General features: G+C 45.8%; 1 protein-coding gene across 2 annotated transcripts in view; it reads right to left on the bottom strand.

Annotated features, from left to right (window-relative positions):
• Positions 1–14,832, bottom strand: part of CCDC197 (coiled-coil domain containing 197) — a 28,764-nt gene extending 13,932 nt beyond the window's left edge. The window contains exons 1-5 of one of the 2 annotated variants that reach the window (XM_077323554.1): positions 14,694–14,832; positions 14,329–14,506; positions 6,513–6,558; positions 3,647–3,823; positions 1,795–1,952 (exon numbers count right to left, since the gene is read on the bottom strand). In XM_077323554.1, the coding sequence (XP_077179669.1) occupies positions 1,795–1,952; positions 3,647–3,823; positions 6,513–6,558; positions 14,329–14,414 (467 nt within the window). In that variant the 5' untranslated portion in view covers positions 14,415–14,506; positions 14,694–14,832. The remainder of the gene's footprint in view (positions 1–1,794; positions 1,953–3,646; positions 3,824–6,512; positions 6,559–14,328; positions 14,507–14,693) is intronic. The other variant, XM_077323555.1, reaches the window with a different exon arrangement.
• Positions 14,833–27,734: the final 12,902 nt, after the last annotated feature.

Raw genomic sequence — 27,734 nt, 5'->3', positions numbered from 1 at the left:
TTCCCTGGTCCTCCACATGCAGCCAGCTGCATGACCTTTGGCTACACACATCCCTGGTAGTGATGTTCTCACAGAGCAGTCCCGTTGGAGCTCTCTCAGCCTCACCTATCACACAGGGTGTCTGCTGTAGGGAGAGGAAGGGAAAGGGATTATAAACTGCTTTGTGACTTCTTCAGGCAGTGAAAAGTGGAGGGAAGAAACTAACTCTTCTTCTTCTACTACAGGTTAGGGCCATAGCTCAATAATAGAACCTCTACCTTATAGAAAATAGGCCAGGCTCAGCATCTCTGGTTCAAAGGTTCCTGTAGGATGGTGGTCCCCAACACCCGGGCCGCGGCCTGGTGCCGGGCCGCGAAGGCCTCAGCGTCGGGCCGTGGCTCCCTCTCCTTGGCCCCCCGCAGTGAGAAGCTCGCCAGGCCGCGAGCAAATAGGCCACTGAAGCGGTCAATTAGCTTGCGGCCCGGCAAGCTTCTCACGGTGGGGGGGTCGGGGAGAGAGAGTGGCGGATGCCGGCATACCGCCACCGGGAGCACAAACGCGCATACGTGGTGGTGCCATGCATGCACACATGTGCAAAACTGCCGTGCAAACATGTTTGTGGCCCTGCAAATGTCCATGTGCCTGGGCTTTCGCGCATGCGCAGGCCCCGGGCTGCCCTCTACCCCCACCCTGTGGTAGCGGTCCGCAGCCACAGGAAGGTTGTGGACCGCTGCTGTAGGAGACAATGTGGAAGGCCTCTACCTACAAGCCTGCATCAGGATGGTCTGTAGGCCTTCGTGGAACCTGTGTTGCATTAGGTTCTTTGTAGCCAATGTTAAATATAGATGCTTTTTGACCAAAAGGATGGATGAATTTTGAAGAACCTTGTGAATATATTTATGCCTATGAAGGCTTGTAGCCAAAAACACCTTGTGTTCCACTTTTTGATACTACAAGCCATAAATCGACAATGCAAATTGCTTTTGTATTAATACTTGTAAGTTTAATGAAGAAGAAGAAGAAGAGTTGTTCTTCTATGCCGCTTTTCTCTACCCAAAGGAATCTCAAAGTGGCTTAGAGTCGCCTTCCCTTTCCTCTCCCCAAAACAGACACCCTGTCACAACAGCTTTAACAGTGCCATGGCAAACCCAAGGTCCCCCAGCTGGCTGCATGTGGGGGAGTGCAGAATCGAACCCGGCTCACCAGATTAAAAGTCTGCATTCCTAATCAGTACGCCAAGCTGGCTTTACAGCCATACACAATATTTCCTATTTTACTTAGCTTGAAACTGTGCAGATTCTTTTTGTTTTTAAACTCTATGCCAGGCCTGGAGTTATGCTAGAATTATAACTGTTCTCCAGAAATATATTCCCATTGATAAAATGACAGCTTTGGAGGGTGGAGTCTCTAGCATTGTACCCCACTGAGGTTCCTCTCCCCATTGTGCCCCACTCTGTCTCCTTCCCTAGATCTCCAGAAATTTCCCAGCCTGCAGTTAGCTACAAAGTTTGCACTAGGGGAGGGGTTATTGGGTTGCATATTGTTGCTTAGATTTGTATTGCTGAGGTGTGTTTTAATTTGAATGCTACTCTGAATCCACTGCACGTAGGAAATAAGTAAGATAAAAATATTAAAATATGTAAATACACACAGCTTAAGACTCTTGATTTGATTCCTGCCAAGTCTCCATTCTAAGTGAAATACTATTTTGTAGAAAACAAGACTCTTTCTTGCCATGACAAGGAACTCCCAGATTGTCAACACCACATGCTATTTGTAGAATAACAGACCCAGTTAAAAAAGACAGTTGCATACCTGATTCTAAGTTCTTTCAGTTCTTCCTTCAATTTATATATCTCATTCTTCTTTGCTTGATTGAGCTTTTGTTCATTGTGGTATTTCTTCACTGCACGTTCCTTCTTCTGCTCACACTCTTTAAGATATCTGTCAAATTTAAGAGCTCGAACCCTGCTCTGATCAAAGAAGGGGAGAGAAAGCTAACTCAATACTCTGACTTTACAGAAACTATAGTAAGAACAATGTTTGAGTCCAGGGCTGATTCTGCACTTACTTTGTTTATTCCGTTGTGGATCCTGCTGAATTCAGATCGATTTGAACTTGGGTCTTCCTCTATTCCCCCCCCATTGAAACAGAAAGTGTTCTGCACGTGATTAGGGAAGCTCAGAAGGGAGGGGGAGCCAAGTGTAGCAGGAGCCTCTTTCTTTCTTTTCTTGAAGGGGCGGGGAGAGGACTGGAGACAGCAGAGGAGGGGGAACAAATGCAAGAGCCAAATCTCTGCCAAGAGAAGTTAGGGCTTTTGGAGCTTCTGCCGAGAGAAGTTAGGGCTTCCCCTTTAAGGGAAGCCTTGCAACATGGGAATGAGGAAGCCTTTGAACTGACACCCTGGCCAATCAGGGCTTTTCCTCAGTGTTGGAGGTTTGAGGCAGCAAGTTAGTTCAAGTAAAGCAGAGAGCAGCACTTTTACTCATGCCGATTTTTGAAATATCGAGGGTTATATCCACTCCAGGATATCACGGGGGAAAGGTAGGGTCACTCCAGATCAAGTATGCTTGTTGCAGAGGGGAAATTTAAATTGCCCAAAAGCAAAATTGAAACTGCCTTCAGTGTAGACAGAAAGGACTGAATCAATTTAGGATTGAAAGAAAAGCTCCGTGCAGATTCAGCTCAGAAGAAGAAGAATTCATTTTTATACCCTGCATTCACTACCCGAAGAAGTCTCAAAGCAGCTTACAATGGCTTTCTCTTCTTCTCCCCACAACAGCCACCCTGTGGGGTAGATGGGGCTGAGAGAGCTCTGAGTTTGCCAGGATTATCTCTGGACTACAGAAGTTAGTTCTGCTGGAAGAAATGGCAGCTTCTGAGGGTAGCCCCTCATTCAAACTCCCTCCCTTCCCCTCCAATCTCCAGGAATTTCCCAAGTGGGATTTGGCAACCCTCCCTCCAGGGGAACTGATCTCTGTCATATGGGAGGATTAAAGCCCAAACAGCAGGAAATCAGCTCTCCAGCATTTCTCTTGACCTTAGACTAGATATCGGGAAAAAAACTAGATATCTAGATAGGCTAAAAGGTAAAGGTAAAGGTATCCCCTGTGCAAGCACCGAGTCATTTCTGACCCTTGGGATGACGCCCTCTAGCGTTTTCATGGCAGACTCAATACGGGGTGGTTTGCCAGTGCCTTCCCCAGTCATGACCATTTACCCCCCAGCAAGCTGGGTACTCATTTTACCGACCTTGGAAGGATGGAAGGCTGAGTCAACCTTGAGCCGGCTGCTGGGATCGAACTCCCAGCCTCATGGGCAGACAGCTTCAAACAGCATTTCTGGTGCCTTACCACCCTGCGCCACAAGAGGCTCTAATAGATAGATAGGCTAGATATCAGGAAAAAAAATTTCACAGTCAGAGTAGTTCAGCAGTGGAATAGGCTGCCTAAGGAGGTGGTGAGCTCCCCCTCACTGGCAGTCTTCAAGCAAAGGTTGGATACACACTTTTCTTGGATGCTTTAGGATGCTTAGGGCTGATCCTGCGTTGAGCAGGGGGTTGGACTAGATGGCCTGTATGGCCCCTTCCAACTCTATGATTCTGTGATTCTATGATTCTAAACCCACCCTAGAATTGCCCATCTCACAAATGTGACGTGATACTTACAGCCTCTTCTTTCAATGCAAATTCTGCACTTCGTTTGGCCAGCATTTCCATCTGCTTTTTGAATTCTTGCCTCTTAGCAATCAGTTCCGCAGTCACTTGGTCGTGTTCAACTTCTTTTCGCAAAAGTAAGGTCTTCTGGAGTGTATTCCCGTGATGCTGAAGAATCTTGCTTGGGGCCTGCACAATAAACTGTGTTACTTCATTAGGTCATTGAAGGCCCCTGCTAAGCAGGAGGCACCGTATCGGGGAAGTGGAGCTGTGCGGGTGAGCACTTCGGCGTCTGCTTAGCGTGAATTATAAAACAGTAACCACAGTAAATGGAATTCAAATGCATTTCTTTCTTTCTTTTTCTTTGTGCCAAATTCAACCCAGTTACACACCCAAGAGCAAGACTGCTCTGTTTCTGCCACTGACATGTCCTTGCTTCCCCCATCGTTAAAACCTGCTATTCAATTTTTCCACCTTAGGCCAAAAGGATTGTTATTCCTTGAAACAGGTGGGGGTACCACCAAATTGCTGACCCATGCACAGCGGATTGTTGAATTTTCTTGGAGTTCTCAGTGCTGTGCTCTCCAGGGCCTACTCTTTTGTTCCTGAGGAGGTGGAAACAGAGGGGAAAGGGCTAGGCTTGGTTCTTATCTACATCTGGAGGACTGGAGCTCCATCCTCATCTGCTCTACTTCCAGAAGAAGCAGCAGAACAAAGAAACAAACAAACCCAGGCCTAGGATGCTTTTCTGTACCTTGCAACCAGCCCAATGTGATTCCCTCCACTGTGAGATTGAACTGGCTCACTGCAGCACCACGCAAATTTTTATAATGTTCTGGTTTGCAACCTGCAGCTTCCGAGGGCATTAGGTCCAGGTCAGACCTTGCCACATAGGTCCATGTAACTGTCAACTCCAGATTGGACTGCTGCAATTCGCTCTATGTACGGCTACCTTTGAGAATGCTTTGGAAACTGCCGGAAGTCCAGAATGCAGCTGTCATGTGAGAGACTGGCAAATCACGATCAGCTCATATTAGTCCAGTTTTGCAGCAACTGCACTGGCTACCAATTAATCTCTGGATCCGACTCATGATGTTGGTGTTAACCTTCAATGCCTTTAACTGTCTGGAACCCTCATATCAATGGGACCGCCTCTCCTGTTACAACCCCCCTGCACACACTGGTTATTGTATAGGGATCTCTTGCAGGTGCCTTGCCCCCAGATGGCTCAGTTAGCTTTCACCAGGGGAAGGGCCTTCTCAGTTGTGGCTCCTACCCTGTGGAAAGCACTCTTGGATGACTGGCTTCGTTTCTGCAGGACACGCAAGGCTGAATTGTTCAAGTTGGCCTTTGGAGAGTAATCCACACGTTTGGCCTGCTTTTATTAATGGCGTGGTGCTAGCCCTATGGTTTAATGCTTTAATGCTAATATTTTCTATTTGTTATTATGTTGTTTTTATCTATTTATGTGTTTTTAATGTTGTAACTTGCTGTGAGACCGTTTGAGTGAGCAGTGGTTAAAAAAATTCAAATAAATAAATAAATAAACATGGTTTGGCTAGGCTAAGAGAGAAGGTCATGCAGAAGGACCTCCAGTGAGTTTCATGGTAGAACTGGGATTTGAACCTGGGTAGCCCAGACTGTAGTCTGGCAGTCTACCCACTGCATCACACTGGCTCCCATGATAAGTTTGCATGTCAAGACCCAGTGGTCTGTATTTGTTTGTCCCATATATATGTCAATGAAAACAAAAGGCTTTCCTCTAGCCCAGTGGTTCTCAACTTTCCTAATGCCACAACCCTTTAATACAGTTCCTCATGTGGTGGTGACCCCCCCCCAACCATAAAATTATGCAGGTGTTCTTTCACAGAAATTAAGCCAAAACTGATCAATGCCATGAAGATCCATTGTTCATGATGGTATATAAATTGGTTTCCCCCCCCCCCCACCCGGGTTTCTCAGTTCAGTTCTGCCTCTTGTCCCACCATGCTGATCTCGCTCTTTTCCACCGCTCCAGACAGACAAAGGTTCTAACTCGATCTACCCCGCAAGGCTGTTATGTAGATGGCGCCCCCCCCCTGGCAAAGCTGCTTGCCCTTTTGTGACCCCTGTGAAAGGATCATTCGACCCCCAAGGGGGTCCGGTCCCAAACCGCAGGTTGAGAACCACTGCTCTAACCTTAAAGGTAAAGGTAAAGGTATCCCCTGTGCAAGCACCGAGTCATGTCTGACCCTTGGGGTGACGCCCTCCAGCGTTTTCATGGCAGACTCAATACGGGGTGGTTTGCCAGTGCCTTCCCCAGTCATTACCGTTTACCCCCCAGCAAGTTGGTTACTCATTTTACCGACCTCGGAAGGATGGAGGGCTGAGTTAACCCTGAGCTGGCTGCTGGGATTGAACTCCCAGCCTCATGGGCAGAGCTTTCAGACTGCATGTCTGCTGCCTTACCACTCTGCGCCACAAGAGGCTCTAACCTTACTGAATCTTTTTGAACATAACTGAACGGTACTAAAGTAGATTCAGGTGGATAGTCATGTTGCAATGAAGCAGCAGTTTGAGTCCAGGGGCACCTTTAGTGTCAATGAAGTTTTATCCAACGTACAAAATTTTATGTTCCTGCACACAAAAACCTATATTCAGAATTTAACCTTGTTAGTCTTAAAGTTGTCCCTGGACTCGAACTCTGAAATGTACTAAAATAAACACTAAAACAGCTGGTGACTGCTTGGAATGTCAGCCCTAAATTTTATATTTATTTCAGTTGTCAAGTAGGTAGCTGAGTAGACCATGACACAACAGGTGTCCCTCCCCACACCCTGCCTGTGTCACCTGCCCTTTGATTCAGCCCTGCCCACCAGGTATAACCAGTGCAGCTAACCTCATGAATGATCGGGATGTAATGGACACCTTCATCTCCTTCTTCCCTGTAAAATACAATGGCTGAATTATTATGATGCGTAGAACAAAGACCAGTTTTCAACATTGTCACAGCCTGCGGGTTCAGTAAAGACACAGCTCCAACAAGCAACAACTTTACTGGAACCAGAAATACTGAACAACACAAATTGGAACTGTAGAACTTATATACCAAGATACTCAATTGGCTGTTAACAGAAACCCATGATTGGTCCATAAGCTTGTTCCTTGATTGGCTAAGAATCCCAGGCAAGGGCTTAGTACCCCAGTGTTAGGTCCTAGCTCAAGATAGCTTACACTGTCCTGTGAAACCCACCTACACAACATAGTATGAGCAAGAAAGGAAGTGCAAGAGGAGGGCTGGCTGTGGAGGCAACTACAGTCTTCACTGAACCGCACATACAGTCCTGTGTTTGGGCAAATAATGTTCCTGGGGCTATTTTGGCTCACGGAAACATTGTGGGGACTGGTGGGGGCTTCAGACCTGATCTGAACTGGGAAATCAGTGCCCAATAACTGACATGAGGGGAATGAGAGTCAGCTTCAGGCCAATTGGTTAAATGAATGCGATGTCCAGTTTAGTCTAGTTTAGCACTTCCTGGGGATTAATACTCCCACCCCAACCTATATGTCAGGTTTGAGGAAGTCCATTTCAATGTTATCTGAAGAAGTGGGCATGTGCACAAAAGCTTAGACCCAGAATTAAAGGTTGCTGATCTTAAAAGTGCCACTGGACTCAAACTGTTCTGTAATTAGGACATTAATTCTTGAAAATGCAATGTGAAGAAAATAAGGGAAATGCAACTGTGGGGCTGCAATCCTGCATGTTGGTAGAGCTAAGACTTGCTAAGAGCTGATCATTGTCTCATTTCTATGAGATACCACCAGTCTTGTTTCTATGATATTCAAACTTGGTAGCAGGAAATATTAGAAGGAGGAGGAGGAAAAGGAGGAAGAGGAGAATTAAAGTGAGTAGCCATATTAGTCTGAAGCAGCAGAACAAATTTAGAGTCCAGTGACACTTGTAAGACCAGCAAAGTTTTACTCAAGGTACGGGCTTTTGTGTGCACGCACACTTCCTCGGATACAGTGCATGCACATGAAACCTCATGCCTTGAATCAAACTTTGTTGATCTTAAAGGTGTCACTGGACTATAAATTTGATAAGAAGAAGAAGAGTTTGTTTTTATATCCCATGCCTCCTGCAATGCATGGCTGCTGCATTACTAAACACAGAGCAGAATACAAACTAACTAGTGTAATTACCACATGCTCCTTGGAGTCCCCTGGCCAACCCCTTTGCAAAAGCTCTTAACGCTGACCACTGCGACCACTGAGAGCACCAGTGGGTGGTGGCAGCAAGAAGCATCACAATGGCAGCTCTATGGCATCTCTCTGCTTCAGCCTTGAGCATCCTGGTGGGCTAAAAAAATCCTTGGAAATGCAAGTGCATTGTGGTGTTTTGCCATGTAAATACAGCCTCCGTGCTTTATTTCTGCATTTCAACGTGGAGTTTTAAATGTATGTTTTTGTGATCTAAAATGTAGGCCTGTAAAGTGAGAAAGACCAGGACTGGCTGGGTGAGCGAAGGGTGTCACAACTGGAGAGTAGTTGGGGTGGAGTGGACTGTTTTGTTCAGAGAGAAGTTTTGGGTGGGAATCAGTGCTGGACAGAGTGTGTGTGTGTGTGGAGCAGTTTGTGGGCAGTGTGTGCGTGGAGGAGGGCATTTGAATTAGGTGCTTTAGGGTGTGAGAGAAATCTGTGTGTTGAAGTTGCTAGCCTGGGTAGCAAGCTGGGAAGTTAAGCTTTTTGGAAGTTATGAGCCAGCTTGGTGCAGTGGGTAAGAGCAGCAGTCTCCTATATGGAGAGCCGGGATTGATCTCCCACTCCTCCGCATGAAGCCAGCTGGGTGCCCTTGGGCCAGTTACAGTTCTCTCAGAGGTCTCTCAGGCTCACCTACCTCACAGGGTGTCTGTTGTGGGGAGAGGAAAGGAAGGCAATTATAAGCCACTTTGAGACTCCTCTGGCTAGTAAAAAGCAGGGTACAAAAAAAAAAACAGCTCTCTTAATTGGTAAGTGAGGAAAATAAATTTGTGTGGAAGTTATTCATCAGGTTGGCAAGTTGGAACTTATTGGTTTGTGGAAGTTATTGGCCTAGGCGACAAGTGAAAGAAATAAGTCTGTGTGATTAGGTCTGTTTAAGGAACCATTATGCTGATCTGAAACCATTAAGCTACAGAAACCATTATGCTGTTACAGTTATTAATGTGCTCTGTTTATGTTTAGGAAAAACAACTTCTTAGTTTAGAATAAAGGATCCTCTTTAACCTCACAGCCAGCACCCATGATCATCTGATTGTTCTGTCATTCTACCATATACAGCGAATGTATCTTCTTCTTTGTGTCCAATTGTAAGGAGAGTCTTTGGTGGCAGCAAAGATAAACAAGACAAGGAAGCAATTTAACACAGGAGGCTCCTTTATGCACAAAGTGGTTACAAAGAAAAGAGCAAAAACTTTCCCCTTTCAATACAAGGAGTGAAAAGTCCGGATCTAAATCTTGTTTTCCAACAGCAAAAGAGCACATCTACTGGTAGAGGAAGGAAGAAGAGAATTTTTGTTGATTCCCCCTTCTTTCTTACAGCACGATGTTCTTGCTGAGATCACCTGACTTCAATTTTGATGTTCATGTAGCCTTCATGGCTATCCTCCAGAATTGGACTAATCCCCTTTTAAAGGCATTTAAGATAGCAGCTGGCCATTTTTTTTCTAGCATGCTTTTCATGGACTAGGTCCCACTTCGTCAGATGCACAAATCAAACACAGGCCAAGTTTTACAATACTTGCGTGTTGAATTTTAGAAGACCTCCCCCATTTAAACTTAGAAGACCTCTCCAGGGGTATGTGCCCAAGGGGATCATTCTGGTTATGGCAACGTTATCCATTTGGGAGTGATAGCAATCATATACAATACATCAGTCAACTCAGATATACAAACAACTAAATTTATAGGCTAGAAAATAACTCCATGGCAAACCTACATCTTGGGGGTAAAAAGATGAAGGAGTTGTGTGGCTGTCAGTGGCTCTGCTTTCCAATGTCTCAAGAGAAGGCCTTTCCCATCACCATTACCTCATCTGGGATTTCAGCAAGGAACCTTCTCTATGTCAAGTAGATGCTGTATCACTGAGCCATGGCCCCTCATAATAAAAAGTCTGACAACCTTCCCACCATTACCACCACCACCACCACAAGGTATGTAACCAGAGATACCAGGGGGCAGTTTCTCAGAAAACTGAAAACAATAAACACACAAATACATCAATAGCAATTTTAAAAAACAAGCAAAACCTCAGAAGAATTGGGTTTTCAAAATCTTTTTCTCTACAGAAACACCGTCATGGTATCGTGAAACTGGAAAAACCACAGAGAAAAAGCAGAGAAATGGAAGCAAATGCTACAGTATCGAGAGAGAAATCCCCCACTCAGCGTTACCAGCTACAAGTTATTAATAAGGATGACCATCCAACCATGTGGGACAGGTAAGGGAGGTCTGTTGCTTGGTAAGGACCCCAACCATTGTCACCCATAGGAAGGCATGGCAGAAAAAATGATTAAGAAAGATTTTTTTTGTCTAATTCAGATGGCTGAGCAACCCCACCACAGAAATCCCTACCACAGGGATCCCCAATGTCTTTGAGTCCCATTTGGAATTCTGACATGGCAGAAGCAGCTACAAAATGGCTGCCACAAAATGGCTGCTGCAGAAGGTAGAGACAGCAACAGGAGGACTGCCAGAACTAGGCTTGCCAGCTCTAGGTCAAGAAATACTTGGAGACTTTTGGGGTAGAGCTGAGAGTGGGTAGGATTTGCGATGGGAAAGGGACCTCAGTGGAGTATAATACTATGAAGCTCACCCTCCAAAGCAGCCATTTTCCCTAAGGGAACTTATTTCTGTCACTAGAGATGAGCTGTAATTCCAGGGGATCCCCAGTTCCCACCCCTAGGCTCAGAGCTTACCTGTACTAAGCCAGTGCAGATCCTTGCTGTGATGACAGGTGTTATTAAAGCAACATTTTAAAAAATCTGCACAGTCAATCCTGACTCCAGGAGTCAATTAGAAGCCCTGCTGGGTGAATGCCACACCCAGCCCCACCTCCTTCCTAAAAACACGTGGCAGATGCTCAAAAGGTATCAGTGGGTGCTGTGGTGCCCAGGGCCACCGCCTACCACATTGGAAGGCAGATGGGGAACCAAAGAAGGATACATTACACAACACGAGAAAACAAGATATATATGGAAAATACACATAGCCAAGGTTTAGGGAGGGATATGCCAAGTTTAACACAAAACATATCTTGAGAGACTTATAGATAGCTACCCACAGACACCCACATCTAGCAGCTGTACATAGTTGTTTGAATCCTTTAGTCCTCCCAGAGCCAGAATTCTGTGCTTCTTATTTTGCATGGGGGATTTGTAGAAAGACCTCATACGATCTGCCGTAAGATCAGTGCTGGAGTCCACATGTTTTGCCGCATTTGGCACAACCATGCTTTGGACTTTCTCATGGGGGAGAGCCAACATGATGCCAACTGCCATTTGCACAGCAAGATGTGAACAGCTTCATAGTATGAACACTTTCTCTCCCTTTACAGCCGAAAGGTCAGGGTGGGGTTGTTATGTGTGAGAATGGATTTGTATGCCATTGTGGTCTTACTCCTACGCGGCAGAAAGTGGCAGTGGTGAAATCATCCCTGGATCCATTCCGATGGGATCCACTGGGGCATGCCAGCGACCGATTTGACTCAAGAATGTATATCAGGGGGTTTCTTGGTGGGGATACTCGAAAATAAAATTGTGTGACTCAAGAATGAACATTCTTTGCATGATGTTGGAAGACTTTGGTTTGCTGACTTTCAAGGCACCTTCGTCCTTGGCTGGATCCCGCAAAACAGTAGCAAAAATGATGGAAATACAACAAACTGGATGGAAGATACAAGTTTGCTGGACGATGTGTGTCAGTCTTCATGCTAAAGGGAAATGGATGAAAACTGCAGGAGAATGAATGAAAGACACAGGGCAGAGCTATAGCAAAGAGGTGTCTTTTGCACATGCATCTTGTCCCTTTCTAGATTTTCTGGTGAGAGCAGGATTTGGAGGGGACACTTAAGGCTGCTACAGGAGGGGGAATGGTGGGGAAATAAACCACTATCAGCACAAATCCTTGTGCCTACAAAAATATTGCACCAACATCTCTGGGGGGCTTTCCGCACCGGGATCCTTGTAGCAAATTGTTTGCTGAATGAAAAATCGCCATTTAAAATAGTGGAATTCGTCATTATGCATACCTGCCTTTGTAGTGGAATCCAGTTGCATTTTGTATAGTTTCCCACAGGCTTCCGGTCTCGGCAAAAATCGCTACAAAGGAAGCGCTATTGCCAAGCTCGTCCCGCCTCTGGCTGTCAAGCAGCCAATGGGCGGCCGTTAGCATGCTCCCAAACAGCCCCTTTTTCTTTAAGAAAGTTTTTTTTAAAAAAAAACACACACGTTGCAACGAATCTGTGTTGATTCGTTGCAACGGAGAGAACCATCCAGCTTGCAGGTGTGTTTGAGCTGCCGTTTCATCGTTGCTACGCTCCTCCCGAGTGGAAAAAAAAATCCCCCCCCCTCACGGGCGCGATTTTCGGCCGAAAACAGTGTGAAAAATAAAGGGAAAATACATCAGCAAATGGGCTTCTCTGTTGTTTGTGCTTAGTGACTAAACAGCTCCGGGGAGGGACTGAAGCCGGGGAAGCCTCTAAACGGAGGCTTGCCGGTGCGTTGATCTCTGCTCGCTCAGAGAAAAAAAAAATGGCGATCGCTTCGCCGGAAGATCAGAGGAGAGAGCCAGGGGGAGGGACTTTGTAGAAACCACAACAATGGTAACGCACAGAACTTTCCCGCTAGTGTTGCAGATTGGTTGCAGGAGTGTAGCGCTTTCCAGAGGGTGAATCCACTTTTGGGGATTTCCCTGAAAGCGCTACAACGAAGCGCTTTTTGCGGATCGGTTTCAGGTGTGTGGCAGATTGTCAACGACGTTGTGCATAATGGCAAATCAGTAGCGTTTTCAATTGGCAACCATTCTGCGATTTTGAAGGAGTGCGGAAAGCCCCTGGCTATCCCACACTTCTTACAGGATGGCACAATGATTGATAATTCTAGCTTCATTACAAAGGTACCTTCTTTTTTGCTATCAAGTCATAGCTGACTTATGGTAAACCCATAGGATTTTCAAGGCAATAGACATTCTGTAGCGGCTTGCTGTTGCTTGGCTTCGTGTAGTGACCCTGGTGGTCTCCCATCCAAATATTGACCAAGGCTGACCCTGCTTAGCTTCTGAGATTAGACATGGGCTTTCCAGCCTAGGCTATTCAAGGCAGGGCAGGCAAGAGTCCCTAAACCTCTTCACACCAGAAGCTCCGTATCTTGACTGGCTACCGGACAGAAAGTCACAGATGCAGACTATCCTGGCCAGGAACAGTCCCAGCCAATGGGCAACAGGCACCAGCTGTCCCAGTCCCCATGCTGGGAAGGCCCCTAACCTGCCCCCCTCAGTAGGAGGGAAAAGAAAATCTGTCGCCCACATCCACCCTGTCTGGTGCTTGGATAGCTGGCTTCCGCCAATGGTGGCTGACACTTACCTTGCACAGGGTGCCTTGCGTGGCACTTGCGGTGTGTGTGTGCGTGTGGCTGTAAGTGATGGCAATATTTCTAGGGCTCATCCTAGCCTTTTGCCCAGGGCCCAAGAGTCACCAAGCATGGGAAAGATGGGGAAAGCTTACGTACAATGTGGGATTTATTTGTTTTGCCAGCTGTTAAAGACATTGGCAGAGTTTCAATATGCAGAGAGAAGCACTAGGCTGCTTAAAACTAGCTAGCTAGCTGTCATCTACAGTCATTCTTCTGTTCAACAAAAACCCGGCCGAGACTTACCTCAACTGAACATTGACATGGCAGAGGGCTTGCTGGGAGGGAGAGGTGACCACCCAGAAGCCTTCTAGCGTGCGTGCTGCCGGAACACAGCACACACAGCGGAAGAAGAAGAAGAAGAAGAAGAAGAAGAAGAAGAAGAAGAAGAAGAAGAAGAGTTGGTTCTTATATGCCGCTTTTCTCTACCCAAAGGAGGCTCAAAACAGCTAAGAGTCACCTTCCCTATCCTCTCCCCACAACAGACACCCTGTGAGGTTGGTGAGGCTGAGAGGGCAACGTGGGACCCATGGTGACTAAGTTGCCACATGCATGGGTCTCGCCCTCTTTGCCAGGGACGGCATGGGAGCTGTGGGGGGGAGGGGCGGGGAGATAGAATCATAGTGTTGGAAGAGGTCGTACAGGCCATCAAGTCTAGCCCCCTGCTCAGTGCAGGATCAGCCTAAAGCATTCATGTTAAGTACCTGTCTAGCTGCTGCCAGTGAGGGGGAGCTCACCACCTCCTTAGGCAGCCTATTCCACTGCTGAACTACTCTGACTGTGAACATTTTTGTCCTGATATCTAGCCTATATTGTTCTATATGATATATGGCTAAATAAATGAGTATATTGTACCCCAAGCCCATAATACACATGCATATCCTCATTGTTGAGATCTTTTTTTTTTTGGCTTTATGTATCCCTGCTTCGTGTTAGATCAGTTTGGCACTGACCTCTAACATACCACAAAGGGAGAAGAGTCCTAACTCCCCAATTATCTTTTTGGCATCCAGAGATATTCAAGACAAACATCCGTCGTGGTCACCTTACCTGTGCTCTCCTAGTTGGGTCACAAAGACGTTTTCCTTCCTGTTTTCCACTTGCAAAAGGTATTTGGGGCCCCCTTCTCTTTCCATCCTCAAGGGCTTCTATTTCTTGAAGAATGAAGAAAAGCAAGAAAGCAACTTTCCTTCCTCCGAAGAGGCACTGTTGTCTGCAGCAATCTCCCCTGCAAAAATAAGTGGGAGAAAAAGGAAGCTGAGAAATTTCTTTTGGGGGAAAAAATTCTCAGTGCAACAGTGTTGTTTTAACGCTGTGTTCTGGTGCCATGCACAGGAGCACCAGCAGGATCTGGTTGCAAACTTTGAAGCACAGGCTTCATGCGCGAGGTGAGTTTTCAGGGTTGCTACAGTTACCTTTCTGCATAGCCTGGGTTGCTTTCTCTGTTTCCCCTAGCAACCCTCCACACACATACACACACACACAAAGTGTGGAGCAAGGCCCTCCACACAAAAAGTGAAACCTGCCCTCACTGTTCTCAAGGGAGTTATTGCCTGCAGTTCTAGAACTACAACAAAGACCTTTCTTTAAAACAAAACAAAAAGTCGTGGTGTGGAATGCCAGTTCATTACTTGTCAGAAAGGTCGCATGGCAAGATAGTTTAAAAAAAAAACATTTCAGCAAAAATAAACATATATAAGTATATTTGGGAGAGTTAGTGTGACATTAGTATCATTATTACTAGTAGTTAACTCAGCTGCAAGGAGAAATGCGGCAGGCACTAGCGGCAGGGGGGGACACATGCGTGTTGGCTCCTGCTTCCCACTGCGGGTGGCTGGATGGAGTGGTGGGGCAGTGGAGAATCGTGAGACAGGTGAGTGGGCAGTCAGGGAGGGCAGGAGCTGTAGGGACCAGCCCCATCCAGCGACACCCTGATTGGGCCACATTGTAGTTCAGACACTGCAGACATGCTACAACCTCTGGACAGTTCCCAAAATATATAGAGGAACCATTGATTACTACTACTACTGGTACTACATAGCTTGGTGCAGTGGTTAAGAGTGACAGCCTCTAATTTGGAGTGTCGGATTTGATTTCCCCATTCTTCCACATGCAGCCTAACTACCGGGTGAGGATGGGGAAGGACAATTTGCCAGAGAAACTCCTGGAGTGCTGGGAATGGAGCATGGGGAGGACAGGGACCTCAGTAGGGTACAATGCCACAGAGTCCACCTTCTAAAGCAGCCATTTTCTCCAAGGAAACTGAGATGAACTGGAGACTGCCATCCATATAGCAAGGCTATACTGGGTGGTGTCTGCACGGGGCTTTTTATCCACTCCCAGTCTGAATAAATCCCTGCCATCTGCACTGACTTCGACTTCGACTTCCATTTTGATTTTGGACACTTTAAATTTTCCATCTTCAAAATGAATGACTCAGCTGCTGTGACCCTACCTTTCCCCCATGATATCCAAGAGTGGAGATAACTTGGTATAACTGATCCAACTGGGTGCCAGTTCAAAGACTTTCTGGTTGCAAAACTTTCCTCTCTGTTTCCCTCTGGAATCTGTTTTAAAGTGACTGCGCTTCTGAATCAGCAGAGATTTGCCTCGTTCTCTGAGGGGCTGCTACTGCTGCTGCTGGTTGGCTCTGCTCTATGGACTTTGCTTTTAGTTTCCCATTCAGGTAGTAACCATGACCAACCCTGTTTAGCAGCCGTGATCCAGCAAGGTAAGCCTAGCCTGGGCCGTCAAGGTAAGCACTTTTTACTGCTTGTATGCATCTTACAGATTTACAAGAATCCAGGAAACTATAATGGAAGAAGAGATGGTTCTTATATGCCACTTTTCTCTACCCGAAGGAGTCTCAAAGTGACTTACAATCACCTTCACTTTCTTCTCCCCAAAACACACACCCTGTGAGGGGGTGAGGCAAGAGGGAGCCCTGATATTACTGCTCAGCCAGAACAGCTTTATCAGTGCTGTGACCAGCCCAAGGTCACCCAACTGGCTGCATGTGGGGGAGCAGGGAATCAAACCTGGCTCACCAGATTAGAAGTCAGCGCTCCTAACCACTACACCAAGCTGGCTGCTTGGGAAAATATGTTACTTGGAAAGATATGTAAGACTGCATCCTAAAATGTTGGCTTATGAACAGAAGGTGCACCATTTCTACAAGTCAGGAATTTGCAAACTACCACCCCACCCCCAACAAACAACTCATCTATATGCACTATACACACTGCAGTCCTCTCTGTTCCTGAAGAACCCCCAACTCCTATTTTGTCCTATTTGATGTGGGGGGACGACTACAGAGATGAGAGGATAGAAGAAGGCTCCATTCTGCGACAGGATTACTGTTCCTGGTTCTTCAGATTCATTCCTTAAATCAGTGGTTCTCAAACTGGGGGTCGGGACCCATTTGGGGGTTGAATGACCCTTTCACAGGGGTCGTGGCAGGGCAAGCAGCTTGGCCAGGGGGTGCCATCTACACAACAGCCTTACAGGGTAGATCGAGATAGAGCGTTTGTCTGTCTGGAGCAGCGGAAAAGAATGAGATCGGCATGGTGGAACAAGAGGAAGAACTGAACTGAGAAACTCCAGGGGAAAACCAATTTATATACAGTCATGAACAATGGCTCTTCAAGCCATTGGTCAGTTTCGGTTTAATTTCTGTGAAAGAACACTTGTATAATTTTATGGTTGGGGGTTACCACAACATGAGGGTCACGGCATTAGGAAAGTTGAGAACCACTGCCATATGTATGTATGTATGCATGCATGCATGTATGTAAAATTATCAGGATTGTATGACAGCATCTACAACATCATTACTCTTTAATTAATCTTTTGATTTACTATTTTCATAGGTTACCTGTCTTTTTTCTCACTGCCACTAATTATAAATAAAAAGAATTTTAACAAGATCAATAAAGGGAACTGTTTTCCCCACTGATCTGCCCTTCTCCACTTACAATTCTATTATTGTCGTACAGTGTGTTTATCCTGCTGATAGGTATAATCCAGGAACCTGCCACATTAGTTAAATAAATGGCTATTTTTAACTGAGTTAAATGCTTCACGCTTCTGGGATATGTTGTGCAAGAGATATCCTCTAGTGTCATCTGACATTTTGTCCAGACGCTTGTGTTAAATTTAACTTCGAGAGAGAGAGAGAGAGATAGGACAAATGACTCCCTATCAGTTTTTCAAAACAAGCTTGCAGCATAAACACTTTAAAAGAATTTTTAAAAATGAATAGGGTTGCTAGCTCCGGGTTAGGAGATTTTGCAAGTGGAGCCTTAGGAGAGCTGGGCTTGGGAGAGGGAGGAACTTTAATGGGGTAAAATTTCATAAAGTCCACCTCCCAAAGTAGCCATTTCTCCAGGTGAACTCATCTCTGTTGCCTGAAAATGATTTGCAATTCCAGATCTTCAGCTGACAAACTTTAAAACTAATCATACATACAAAGCTGCCTTCTACCAAAGCAAATCATTCAGCTAAATTGTCTTGAACCTCTCCAGTGGCCCAGACAGAAAAGGGTATTTCCACCTGCTAACTGGGATCCTATAACTGAAAAAGTCAGGGATCAAACCCACCAGGGCACTCCAAGATGTGGGAATTTGCCCCAGAAGCACTATTCCTACCCACTGCTAAGGAGCGGCAATACCAGCCTATATACCCCGGTTTACATTCATGCTACCCCTTAACAAAGAATCTCTAAGACAAGATCTTTGGAATTCTAGAATGGTGTGGTCAGCGCAGTCTCAAAATGGCTGCTACAGAAGATGGAGCCAGTCACAAAATAGCTTTTATAATTTACTCTCCTCGACACAGTAAAGGTTCCTATCTTGTGGTGGCACCTGCTGCCAAAGCAATGTTTTTAAGAAAAATCAGCACAGCCATTTGAATGAATTTCCTGTAGCCAATCATAAGCCTTGTTGGGCAAAAAGCCCTACCTGGCCCTGACCACGTTCCAAAAACTCTTGGCGAATGGCAGGAAAGATATCAGTGGGCACTGGGTTGGAGACCCTTGCGCTAGGGATATCATTTTGGAGTCATATTGGGCTATGGGGTGGGGGGTGGGAGTGAGAACGCTCTGCAAACAGAAATCCTTTCATCCATGGCAAAGGTCTAGTGGATCCAGGCCCTAGCTCTGAAAGTTAGTTCAGTGGTGGAGTCCTTTGGGACCAAGACTGGTGTTTTCTCCAGCATATGGCAGGACACAGGCATCTTCTTATATATTCCTTTTCCCTCTCCATCAATCCTGCAAGACGTTTTCACTTTCTTAAAATTCAAGAACTGTACTGTAATTAAAATTCCCTTTGAAACCTCACAATGAAAGCAACAAATACCTAGAGGGAGTGTGTGTGTGTGTGTGTGTGTGTATACACATTTTGTCCTTTATTGGCATTATACAAAGAAAACTAATTGACAGTAGTACATAAAACAGATAAAATTCCAATAGTATCCTTCACAGCACCTCTGACGAGTAAACGGAATACTCTGTAGGTAATTAGCTGTGTTTTCAAGTCTCTCAGGCACCATATCAACTAGAAGACTATGGAGTTTAATTAAATCAGAGATATTAGTATTCTCGGCTAAAAAACTCTCATATATTATATATTATATATATATATAAAACCCAGAGGTTTCTTGAGTGATTTCATCCCCACTCCGTTTAGCTTCCTCCTTCATTTTGAAACCGTGTACATAACCTTCTCCTGATATTTACACAGAGTGAGGCTGAGACTGTAATAACAGTGAGTTCCCTTAAGGTTTGACTGGCCGGCCTGAGTCAGCAAGCGACTAAAATGGTGCTCAGAAGCTCAGATAACTTTGTTGCTTTGCTGGGGTGGGGGTAGGAGGGTGGGACTCTCTGACAACCATAGTGGAGGGATTCCTCAGGCAAGAAATGTTTTCAGACAGAAAGTTTCCACTGACAGAAGGAGAGCAATTCCCACCAAATTCTCCCTCCTGGGACAGAACCCCCCCCCCCAGTATTCTTGGGAGTGCCAAGGGGGGCACGTTTGAGGCTGTTGTTGGAAGAGGGAGACAAGGAAGACCCATTCTGCTGACAGAACTCTTCCTGTCAGTGGAGATTATATGATGGGGTCCAAGTTCTTAGCTCTGAGCAGAGTGGGGAGAGGAACAAATGGAAGGCACTGATTAGTGAAGACGGTGTGTATATTCATGTTACCAAGTGTACTCTCCACAGAAAACAGAAGTAATGCTCAGGAGAAGGGCATACAGTGTGTGAGAAAGGAGAAGCAGGGCTTGAGAACTTGTGTTTGTCATTTAGCAAGGCTGCTTTCTTGTTCTCTGTTATCTTTCCCTTTTGCTAGGCTGACTTCCCTTTTGCAGACCAAATTTGCAAGAACCAGGTCAGCCCCCCCCCCCCCCCAAATCCCTCTCTGTCTTATGTGATAACAAACTTCTACCTGGCAGACAGCACAGCAGGCAGACAATGAAATATAGCCCCTCGTTCATCAGAGGCACCCCTGAAGTGACAAGACCCCGTGAATTTATTTTTGCAGATGACGTTTTGTAATCTTTTGCTAATGTTTGGAGTTTAAATTAAGAGCTAAATGAAAAGCTGCCAGTAGATGAAGCCCTGTTTACTGCAGGTTTAGAGACAAGGACTTGGAGAGTTCAAATTATGGAAAAGGAGGTTCCACTTAAGTATTAGAAAACATTTTCGGATGCTGAGGGATGTTCGTAGATGGAAAATGCTGTCCTGGATGGTGGTGGAGTCTCCTTAACTGGAAGTCCTTAGGAGGAGATTGAATGAGTGTCATTTTTAAGTCCCCGAGAAGGTGGGGCGGCTCAACTGGATGGCCTTTTGTGGTCTCTTCCAGCTCTGTGTGATTCTGATACTATTAGCACAGTTGCAGTGCTAATAATAAATACTAATTAAATGTTAACTGAGCATTCCCACCTAAATGTCACTTAAGGGTTTGAGCTTCTGTGGGACCTCCATTCAAATATGCAAACAAGCAGTATGGATTTTCTTAATGTTGTGCTTTTCTAAACGGTATAATTGAAATGATATTATGAAGGATATAGAAGAAAAAGAAGAGGAGTTGGTTTGTATGCCCTGCTTCTCTCTACCCCCAGGAGTCCCAAAGCAGCTTATGATCGCCTGCCCTTCCTCTCCCCACAACAGACACCTTGGGAAAAGAAAGAAAAGAGAGGGAGGAAAGCATTTATAGACTGCTTATGCATGGTGGTAGCAGTACCGGGGCACCACCAGTTTCTGGCAGCAGGGCAGTATGTCCCGCCACTTTCTGTGCACCAGTGGGGGAAGATTTCCCCTGCCGGACATGGTCTGTCCTGGCTTTTCATGTGCACACATGAAGTCAGGGCAGAAAGATTCCACCATGCCTCGCTGCAGTGGGGGCAGAGGGTTCACTTCACAAAGGTGGGATAGTCTCACAATGCTAGAGTGGGGGGGAAATGCCCTGTTTGTCTCTGTGACACTGCAAAGCATCATAGATCTGAACAGGACATTGTGTGTCCCTACTGGGACACCATAGGTGGAGGAGTCCCTGTACGCACGGGTGTCCTTGTATGCACAGGCCCAACCCAGCTTGGCCGCCATGGCGCCTGCGTTACAACAGGGAAAGCTTTAACGTAGAGGCCCTAAAGCGGGCCAGGGAGGTGTCCGGGCTTACAGCGACATCATGCATCAGAGGGAATTTGCCCCACCGCTGTGTGAGTGCTGGCCCAGCTTATCCCTCCTGTGCATAATTGGCCATATCGTGCCTATTAACTATGAACAGTTTTGCTCTGCTCCCTGCATTTTACTTCCTAGAGCCATGGTCCTCAACCCCCGGTCCGGGGACTGGTAGCAGTCCGTTGATCAGTTGGTACCGGGCCGCGGCTCCTCCTCTTCCTCCTCCCTGGTGGCTGCCTCTGGGGCTGCCCTGCCACTCTGCTGTTGGCTCACCTTTGGTGCTCTCCACTCACCGCCACGGCTGGGGCTCCCCCTACTGCTGGCAGCGCCCCCCAGCAGGTGGTGGGAAGTCAGGGGTGCCAGTGGGAAAGCAAGTGGAGCAGGGGCTCAGGCGGTGGTAACGTCCCTCAGCAAAAGATTACCCCCCCCCCCCCCAAGCCTCACTAAAATTGTCAAGCATTGACTGGTCCCCGGTGATAAAAATGTTGGGGACCACTGCTATAGAGAACATACAAGTATGGATTCAGATACGTACAAAATATTCATTTGCTGATATCAAATGTATGTCCAGAGAGATATGACAAGGTAAACACCCCCCTTTTAAAAACAGGAGCAAAAGACCAGAAGAACTGAGTGCCAGGGTGCAGACAGCTACTCAGACAAATTATGATAGCATTTAGCTGGTGGGATTTACTCATTTCCACTGTTAACGGATAAAATGATGAATTAATCCATTAAATTAACACAGTGCCAAAACTGCAACATGAGCTGTTGCAAAATAATCCGCAATTTGATAAGCAAAAGCTACCACTAATTGTTAGACCCTCTTTAATGTTTCCTTTTTTCATTTCCTAATTGTCTTGGTTTTTACTGTCATCAAGCACCTGGGTTATGGGAAGTTCAAGGTCAGTCAGGGGAACTGGAATCCCCTTTAAATTCAGCAACAAAATGGAGAGCAATTCAAAAGCTAAAGAAATTAATAGGAGAAATGGACACAGGTCACAGCTAAAGAACCATTTTAATATTTTAATTCAGGCACCAACATATTTATGTCAGGCCCAGGAGGAAAGAATGAAGCTGTGGAAGCTAGAGACCAGATTTTTCAGATGTCAGCTGATATAGATCAATCCCATGTTCTGCCTTTATCATTCCCTAAAGTTCTTATGCCCGTAGAAGCAAATAGTTTCCATAGTCTGAAGTCTCACCAGTGACCATCTGCTGCATTTGATATTTCTCCGCAAAGCAAGCCCTTCGCGTTCTTGATAAAGCCAATGCTGTCTTCACACCCTGCAAAGTTCAAAGAACAATTCCAAACATGCTGTCCTTGAGAGATGCATGCCTCGAATGCAGAAGCAATGACCTATATTTCGTTCTAGTAAATGTCATTTCTAATCAAACTGGTTCTCCCCCAGAAGCATTAGCCAGCTGCCTGGAAGCAGTGATGAGGTGGCTCAAGCAGAGTCGTCTGAAGGTCAGCTCTTCAAAGACGGAGGTCCTGTGGCTGGGCAGGATGGGTCCAAGTGAGGAAGCACGCCTACTCAACCTGCACGGAGTGCAGCTATCAGTGGCCCACTCCACTAGGAATCTGGGCGTGATTCTTCACCAAGCCAAACTACTAACACCCTACTTGGCCCCGGAACACCTAGCCACAGTGATCCACGTGACGGTCACCTCTAGATTGGACTTCTGCAACTACATAGCCCTTCTCTTAACCTTGATCTGGAAACTACAGCTGGTCCAGAATGCAGTGGTCAGGGTCCTCACAGCAATACATGGAAGCCCCACATTCAAGCCATCCTCCAACAACCGCAATGGCTTCCAGTTGAATTCCGGATCTGGCAATCATTTTTAAGTTCCAGCAATCATTTTTAAGGCCATACACAGTCTGGGCCTAGTGGACCTGAGGGACCACCTTTCTGTCTACACTCCTCAAAGAGCTTTGCTACCTCCATCTGCCTGGTGATCACTGGCCCCAAGGAAGCTCGCTTGACTTCAACCAGGACCAGAGCTTTCTCTATCCCCATCTGGTGAAATGAGCTCCCAGAGGAGATCAGGGTCCTAATGGAACTTGAACAGATGCACAGGGCCTGCAAAAGGGAGCTCCTCTGCCAGGCGTTTGGTTGAGGTTGACCTGAACCAACCACCTCCCATTGGCCCCCAAGCCTCTCTCCCATGGAATCTATCACCGATTCGTTCAACCTGTAGTTGATTTAATGTTCTCATCACTGTTCTACTATTATATTGTTCTATTTGTGATTGTTTACAACTGCATTGGTCCCTGTTTTATGTAAACTGCCCTAAGCCTGGGGGGGTCATGTAAACAAACAAACAAACTCTTCAGGACTAAAGGGACACCATGCTAATATATATAAATAATTGTTAATTAATTCTCCATTCCCCTGTTTCAAAACTATGTGTTTATAGAAATGGGTAGAATGTCTCCAGCAATTTCGTAAGGCTTTAAAAAAAAGATATTTATGTATTATATTAACAGCCAGTCCCCTTGCTGCGATCCTGGATGCACAATACCAATGGTGTTCCAACCTTTTAAGGACATTCTGAGTTTCTACTCAGGAGATTAGCCTCTCTTCTGGAACACTCATAACTTTGTTGAACAAGATCCACCAAGGATAGGGCAAGAGGTGATAGGCCAGGAACAGAAAAATAAAATCATATCCATCAAATTTAGGAGATAAAGAAACCAAATGTTCTCAGTGCATACATGTTGCAACCTTCAACCCAGGTAGGTCCATCTCTTGGGATCTTCACAAGCAGTGCGGTCTGCAGAATTCGACATCAACAGCTTTGTAGAGCTGCCATTGAAATGAATCTGGAAATACAAGAGTCTGCCACATTCCAAACTTCTCTGCTGTTATGGGTCATGGAGACTTGCTGCTCTTCGAGCACACTTCTTCCCTGCCTGCCCCCTGAGCAGACAGAAAGAACAGACATAATGAATGAAGAACAGCTAGACAGTTAGACCATTATGTCTCTCTCTCCTCTCCTATTCACTAAGTTGTTTCCCTTCCCAACAAAACTATTTTATTCTTTTAAGCAGCCTAATGCTCTGATCTTCTTTGCATATTTAAACTCTGACCTATGTGAAAGGGAGAATTGGATGGGTATATGGCACATGGGTTTCCTGTTCTCAGTAATGGCCCAATGCGTTTGTGTGTGCACACATGCATATACACACTAAGGGAAAAACTACATCGTGCCGAGGTAAACACATACAGTTTGTATCCAGTAGCTATCTCAGAGGATCATTTATTTCATATAGATGAGCAAGAAATTTGTCTGAGTAGTTAACAAATCTTAATAACTACTGCAGAGATTACAGGATATAAATTAATTACAGCCATCTCAAGAGGTGGCCCATGGAGGATTCTGGCATCAGTTGTAACATCATCTTATCATTGTGTGGTTTCAGATTGAGTTTCCTGTTCCTTTCCAGGAAGAAGAAGAGCTGGGTTTTGGGTCCCCATGTTTTACTACCCAAAGGAGTCTCAGAGCGGCTTACAACTGGCTATCCTGCCTCTGCCCACAACAGACACTCTGTGAGGCAGGGGGGCTGAGAGAGCTCTGAGAGGGACTGTGACTGACACAAAGCCAGCCAGCTTGCTGGATGTGGAGAAGCGGGAAATCAGACCTGGCTCTCCAGATTAGAGGCCACTGCTCTTAACCACTACACTGTGACAGATGAGACTATGGTCACTAGCTGCTTCCGTAATATGTCTATAGCCATACCCTATAATGTGATAAGCCCTCGCATTTATCCCTTTGAAAGATGGGAATGCATCTTGTTGGCTGTGCTGATGCACTTCAGCTGCTGGTTTTATTCCCAAAGGTATCCATATCCACCCGGAATGGCCTTCAGGGATCCAAAAGGTGGTCAGACACCAGCTTGTTTGTCTAGTAAGACTTGCCAATATATATCTTGGGCACCTTATGCTGAAAATATTTTTGCCTTCTTAAGGTCAATTTGGTTTTCTTTTATAGTGGGCTTTTTCATAGAGCTTCAATAATACTTGATTCAAATAGTTTAAGTCATAGAATCATAGAGTTGGAAGGGACCTCCAGGGTCATTTAGTCCAACCTCCTGCACCATGCAGGAACTCACGACTACCTGCCCACCCACAGTGATCCCAATTTCATGTCCAAATGATCTCCCTACCAAATATCTCTAGAATCCAGCCTGGCCTGGAGAAAATTCACCTACAATCAGCAATTCCCTGGGTATGCAAGGAAGGGCCACAAGAGACAAACACTGGGACATCCTTTCCTGCCCACACACTCACAATCTAAGTTCAGAAATCAGCATTTCTGTCAGATGACTATCTAGCCTCTGCTTAAAACTTCCAAAGAAGGAGAACCCACCACCTCCCGATGAAGCCTGTTCCGCTAAGAAACCGCTCTGTCAGGAACTTATTCTGGATGTTTAGCCGGAAATTCTTCTGAATTAATTTCAACCCAAGTTCATGTACTAGTAAAATTTACCCGGTTTCTCTATTGCTACCATATAGTGTATCCATTGGATTCGATCTCTCACTTTGGTACTGATGGTGTCCATTTCCATTTGTTTGATTGCTTTTGTTATTTTGTCTTCCAGGGTTCCTGGGACTGTATATGCTGCAGAAATATCAACAAATAAATGTTTCCTATTTCGCTTCTATACTATTTGCATGAGTGTGTTGTGATATATTTGGTGTTAGACGTGGCCCTTGTCCACTGGCATTTGCTCATAGGATTAACTTCTTGGAACGTATAATGTGGAATCCTAACTGGTCTCCTTTTCCGTGGTATTCTGCTTTTAGTCCCCATGGCTCTTATGGGAAGGCCATCCCACCCTGCCAGCTTGTCTTTTCCTGGCGGTAGTTTTGCTCTCCCATCTTGCAAACCATTGAGAGAGTCTTTGCAATCCCTTTCGTTTACCACTGTCTGTTTGATGCTCCGTTTCATGTTTCAGCCAGGAACAAAATGTTTCTTTGCCAAATGCTAATACAAGCATAACAACCCAGCTGAAGGATTTTGCCAAGTTCCCCCTGGCCACCAGCAGGGGGGTAGGGTGTAGGGTTGCCAACTCCAGGTTGAGAAATTCCTGGTGATCTGGGAATGGAGCCTGGGGAGGACAGGGAACTCAATTGGATACAATGCCATACAGTCCACCCTCCAAAGCATCCCTTTTCTCCAGGGCTGAATCTGCACGGAGCTTTTATTCCAATCCCAGGTCGATTCAGTCCCTGCCATCTCCACTGAATGTGATTTCCATTTTGATTTTGTCCGATTTAAATTTCCCCTCTACAACAACCATGACTGATCCGAGTGCCCCTACCTTTTCCCTGCAGTATCCTAGAGTGGATATAACCCTCAATATTTGAAGAATTGGTGTGAGAAAGCATGAGAAAGAATGCAGAGCTTTGTGTGTTCTGAACTAGCTGCTGAGCTCCATGGTAGAGAAGCCCTGATTGGCAAAGCTTCAGTTCCTCGTTCCCAGACTGCAAGCTTGCCTTAAAGGGGAAGCCCTAACTTCTCTCAGCAGAGGCTCCAGAAGCCCTAACTTCTCTCAGCAGAGGCTCCAGAAGCCCTAACTTCTCTCAGTAGAGATTTGCCTCCTGGGTTTTTTTCTCCCTCCTCTGCTGTCTCCAATCCTCTCCCCCCCACCTTTCAAGAAAAGAGAGAAAGAGGCTCCTGCTGTGCTTGGCTCCCCCCTCCCCTTCTGAACTTCCCTAACCATGTGCAGAACACTTTTCTGTTTCAATGGGGAGGGGGAAGAAAGAGGATGACCCGAGTTCAAATCAATCTGGATTCAGCAGGATCCACAATGGAATAAACAAAGTTAGTGCAGATTCAGCCCACGAGAACTGATCCAGCTGCAGAAGAACATTGGAAGTGCATTATCCAACGTGTGCAGAATGATCTTTGCTACAATTCTCCCTGTTTAATAGGCGGGCTGTTTCTCAGAACACAGAAGTTCAAATACAGGCTTGGAAACAAAGCTTTGTGTCCCGTTGCCAATTCCAGTTTGGGAAATTCTGGAAGATTTGAGGGCAGTGCCTGGGAAGAGCTGAGCTTGGGGAGAGCAAAGAGAGCTGAGCAGGGATGTGCTGCCATAGATGTCTGGCAATTGGTGGGAGGTTATTGTGACAACATCATTACATTTCCAGAAGTGACATCATCATACTAGGGTGATGTCATAGCATTGGCCCAGAACCATAGAGTTTTTGGGCCAGTGCTAGAGTGAATGGTGTTACTTCTGGGGTGTGGTGAAAGTGACATCATACCACTGATAACCTCTCCCCAGTTCCCCAGCGTTTCTTCTTCACTCACCCAGCTGAGCTGCAGTAAACAAAAGACCTGGGGCAGAATATCTCCTTCCACAGAATCCACCCTCTAAAATGGCCATTTCTTCCACGGGAACTGATCTATGTCATCTGGAGTTGAGTTGTAATTCTGGGACAACTCCAGGCCCCACCTGGAGGTTGGTAATCCTGAGTGTGGGTGACCTTGCACTACTAGCTTGATGTACCTCACAGGGCTGCTGTGATGATAAAATGGGATCAGAGCAAGTACAGCTCCCTGAGCTCTTCACGGGAAGTGTGGAATAAAAATTAAATTGATGTTCTAAAAAAGAAAAACCCTTGAAGTTTTTCAGATCAGCCATTTCAGGTCAGTAGAGTTTCTTCCCCCCCCCCTCGCCCCTTCTATTAAATTTCAGCAATATGGCCATATATGGGTTACTTGTCCAGGACAATAAATAAATAATGATGTAACCCAAAAAAGG

This window comes from Paroedura picta, chromosome 2 (genome assembly GCF_049243985.1).
Source record: "Paroedura picta isolate Pp20150507F chromosome 2, Ppicta_v3.0, whole genome shotgun sequence".
Classification (NCBI taxonomy): Eukaryota; Metazoa; Chordata; class Lepidosauria; order Squamata; family Gekkonidae; genus Paroedura; species Paroedura picta.
Note: the sequence above shows the minus strand (reverse complement) of the source record. Positions and strands in the feature narration are given on the sequence as shown.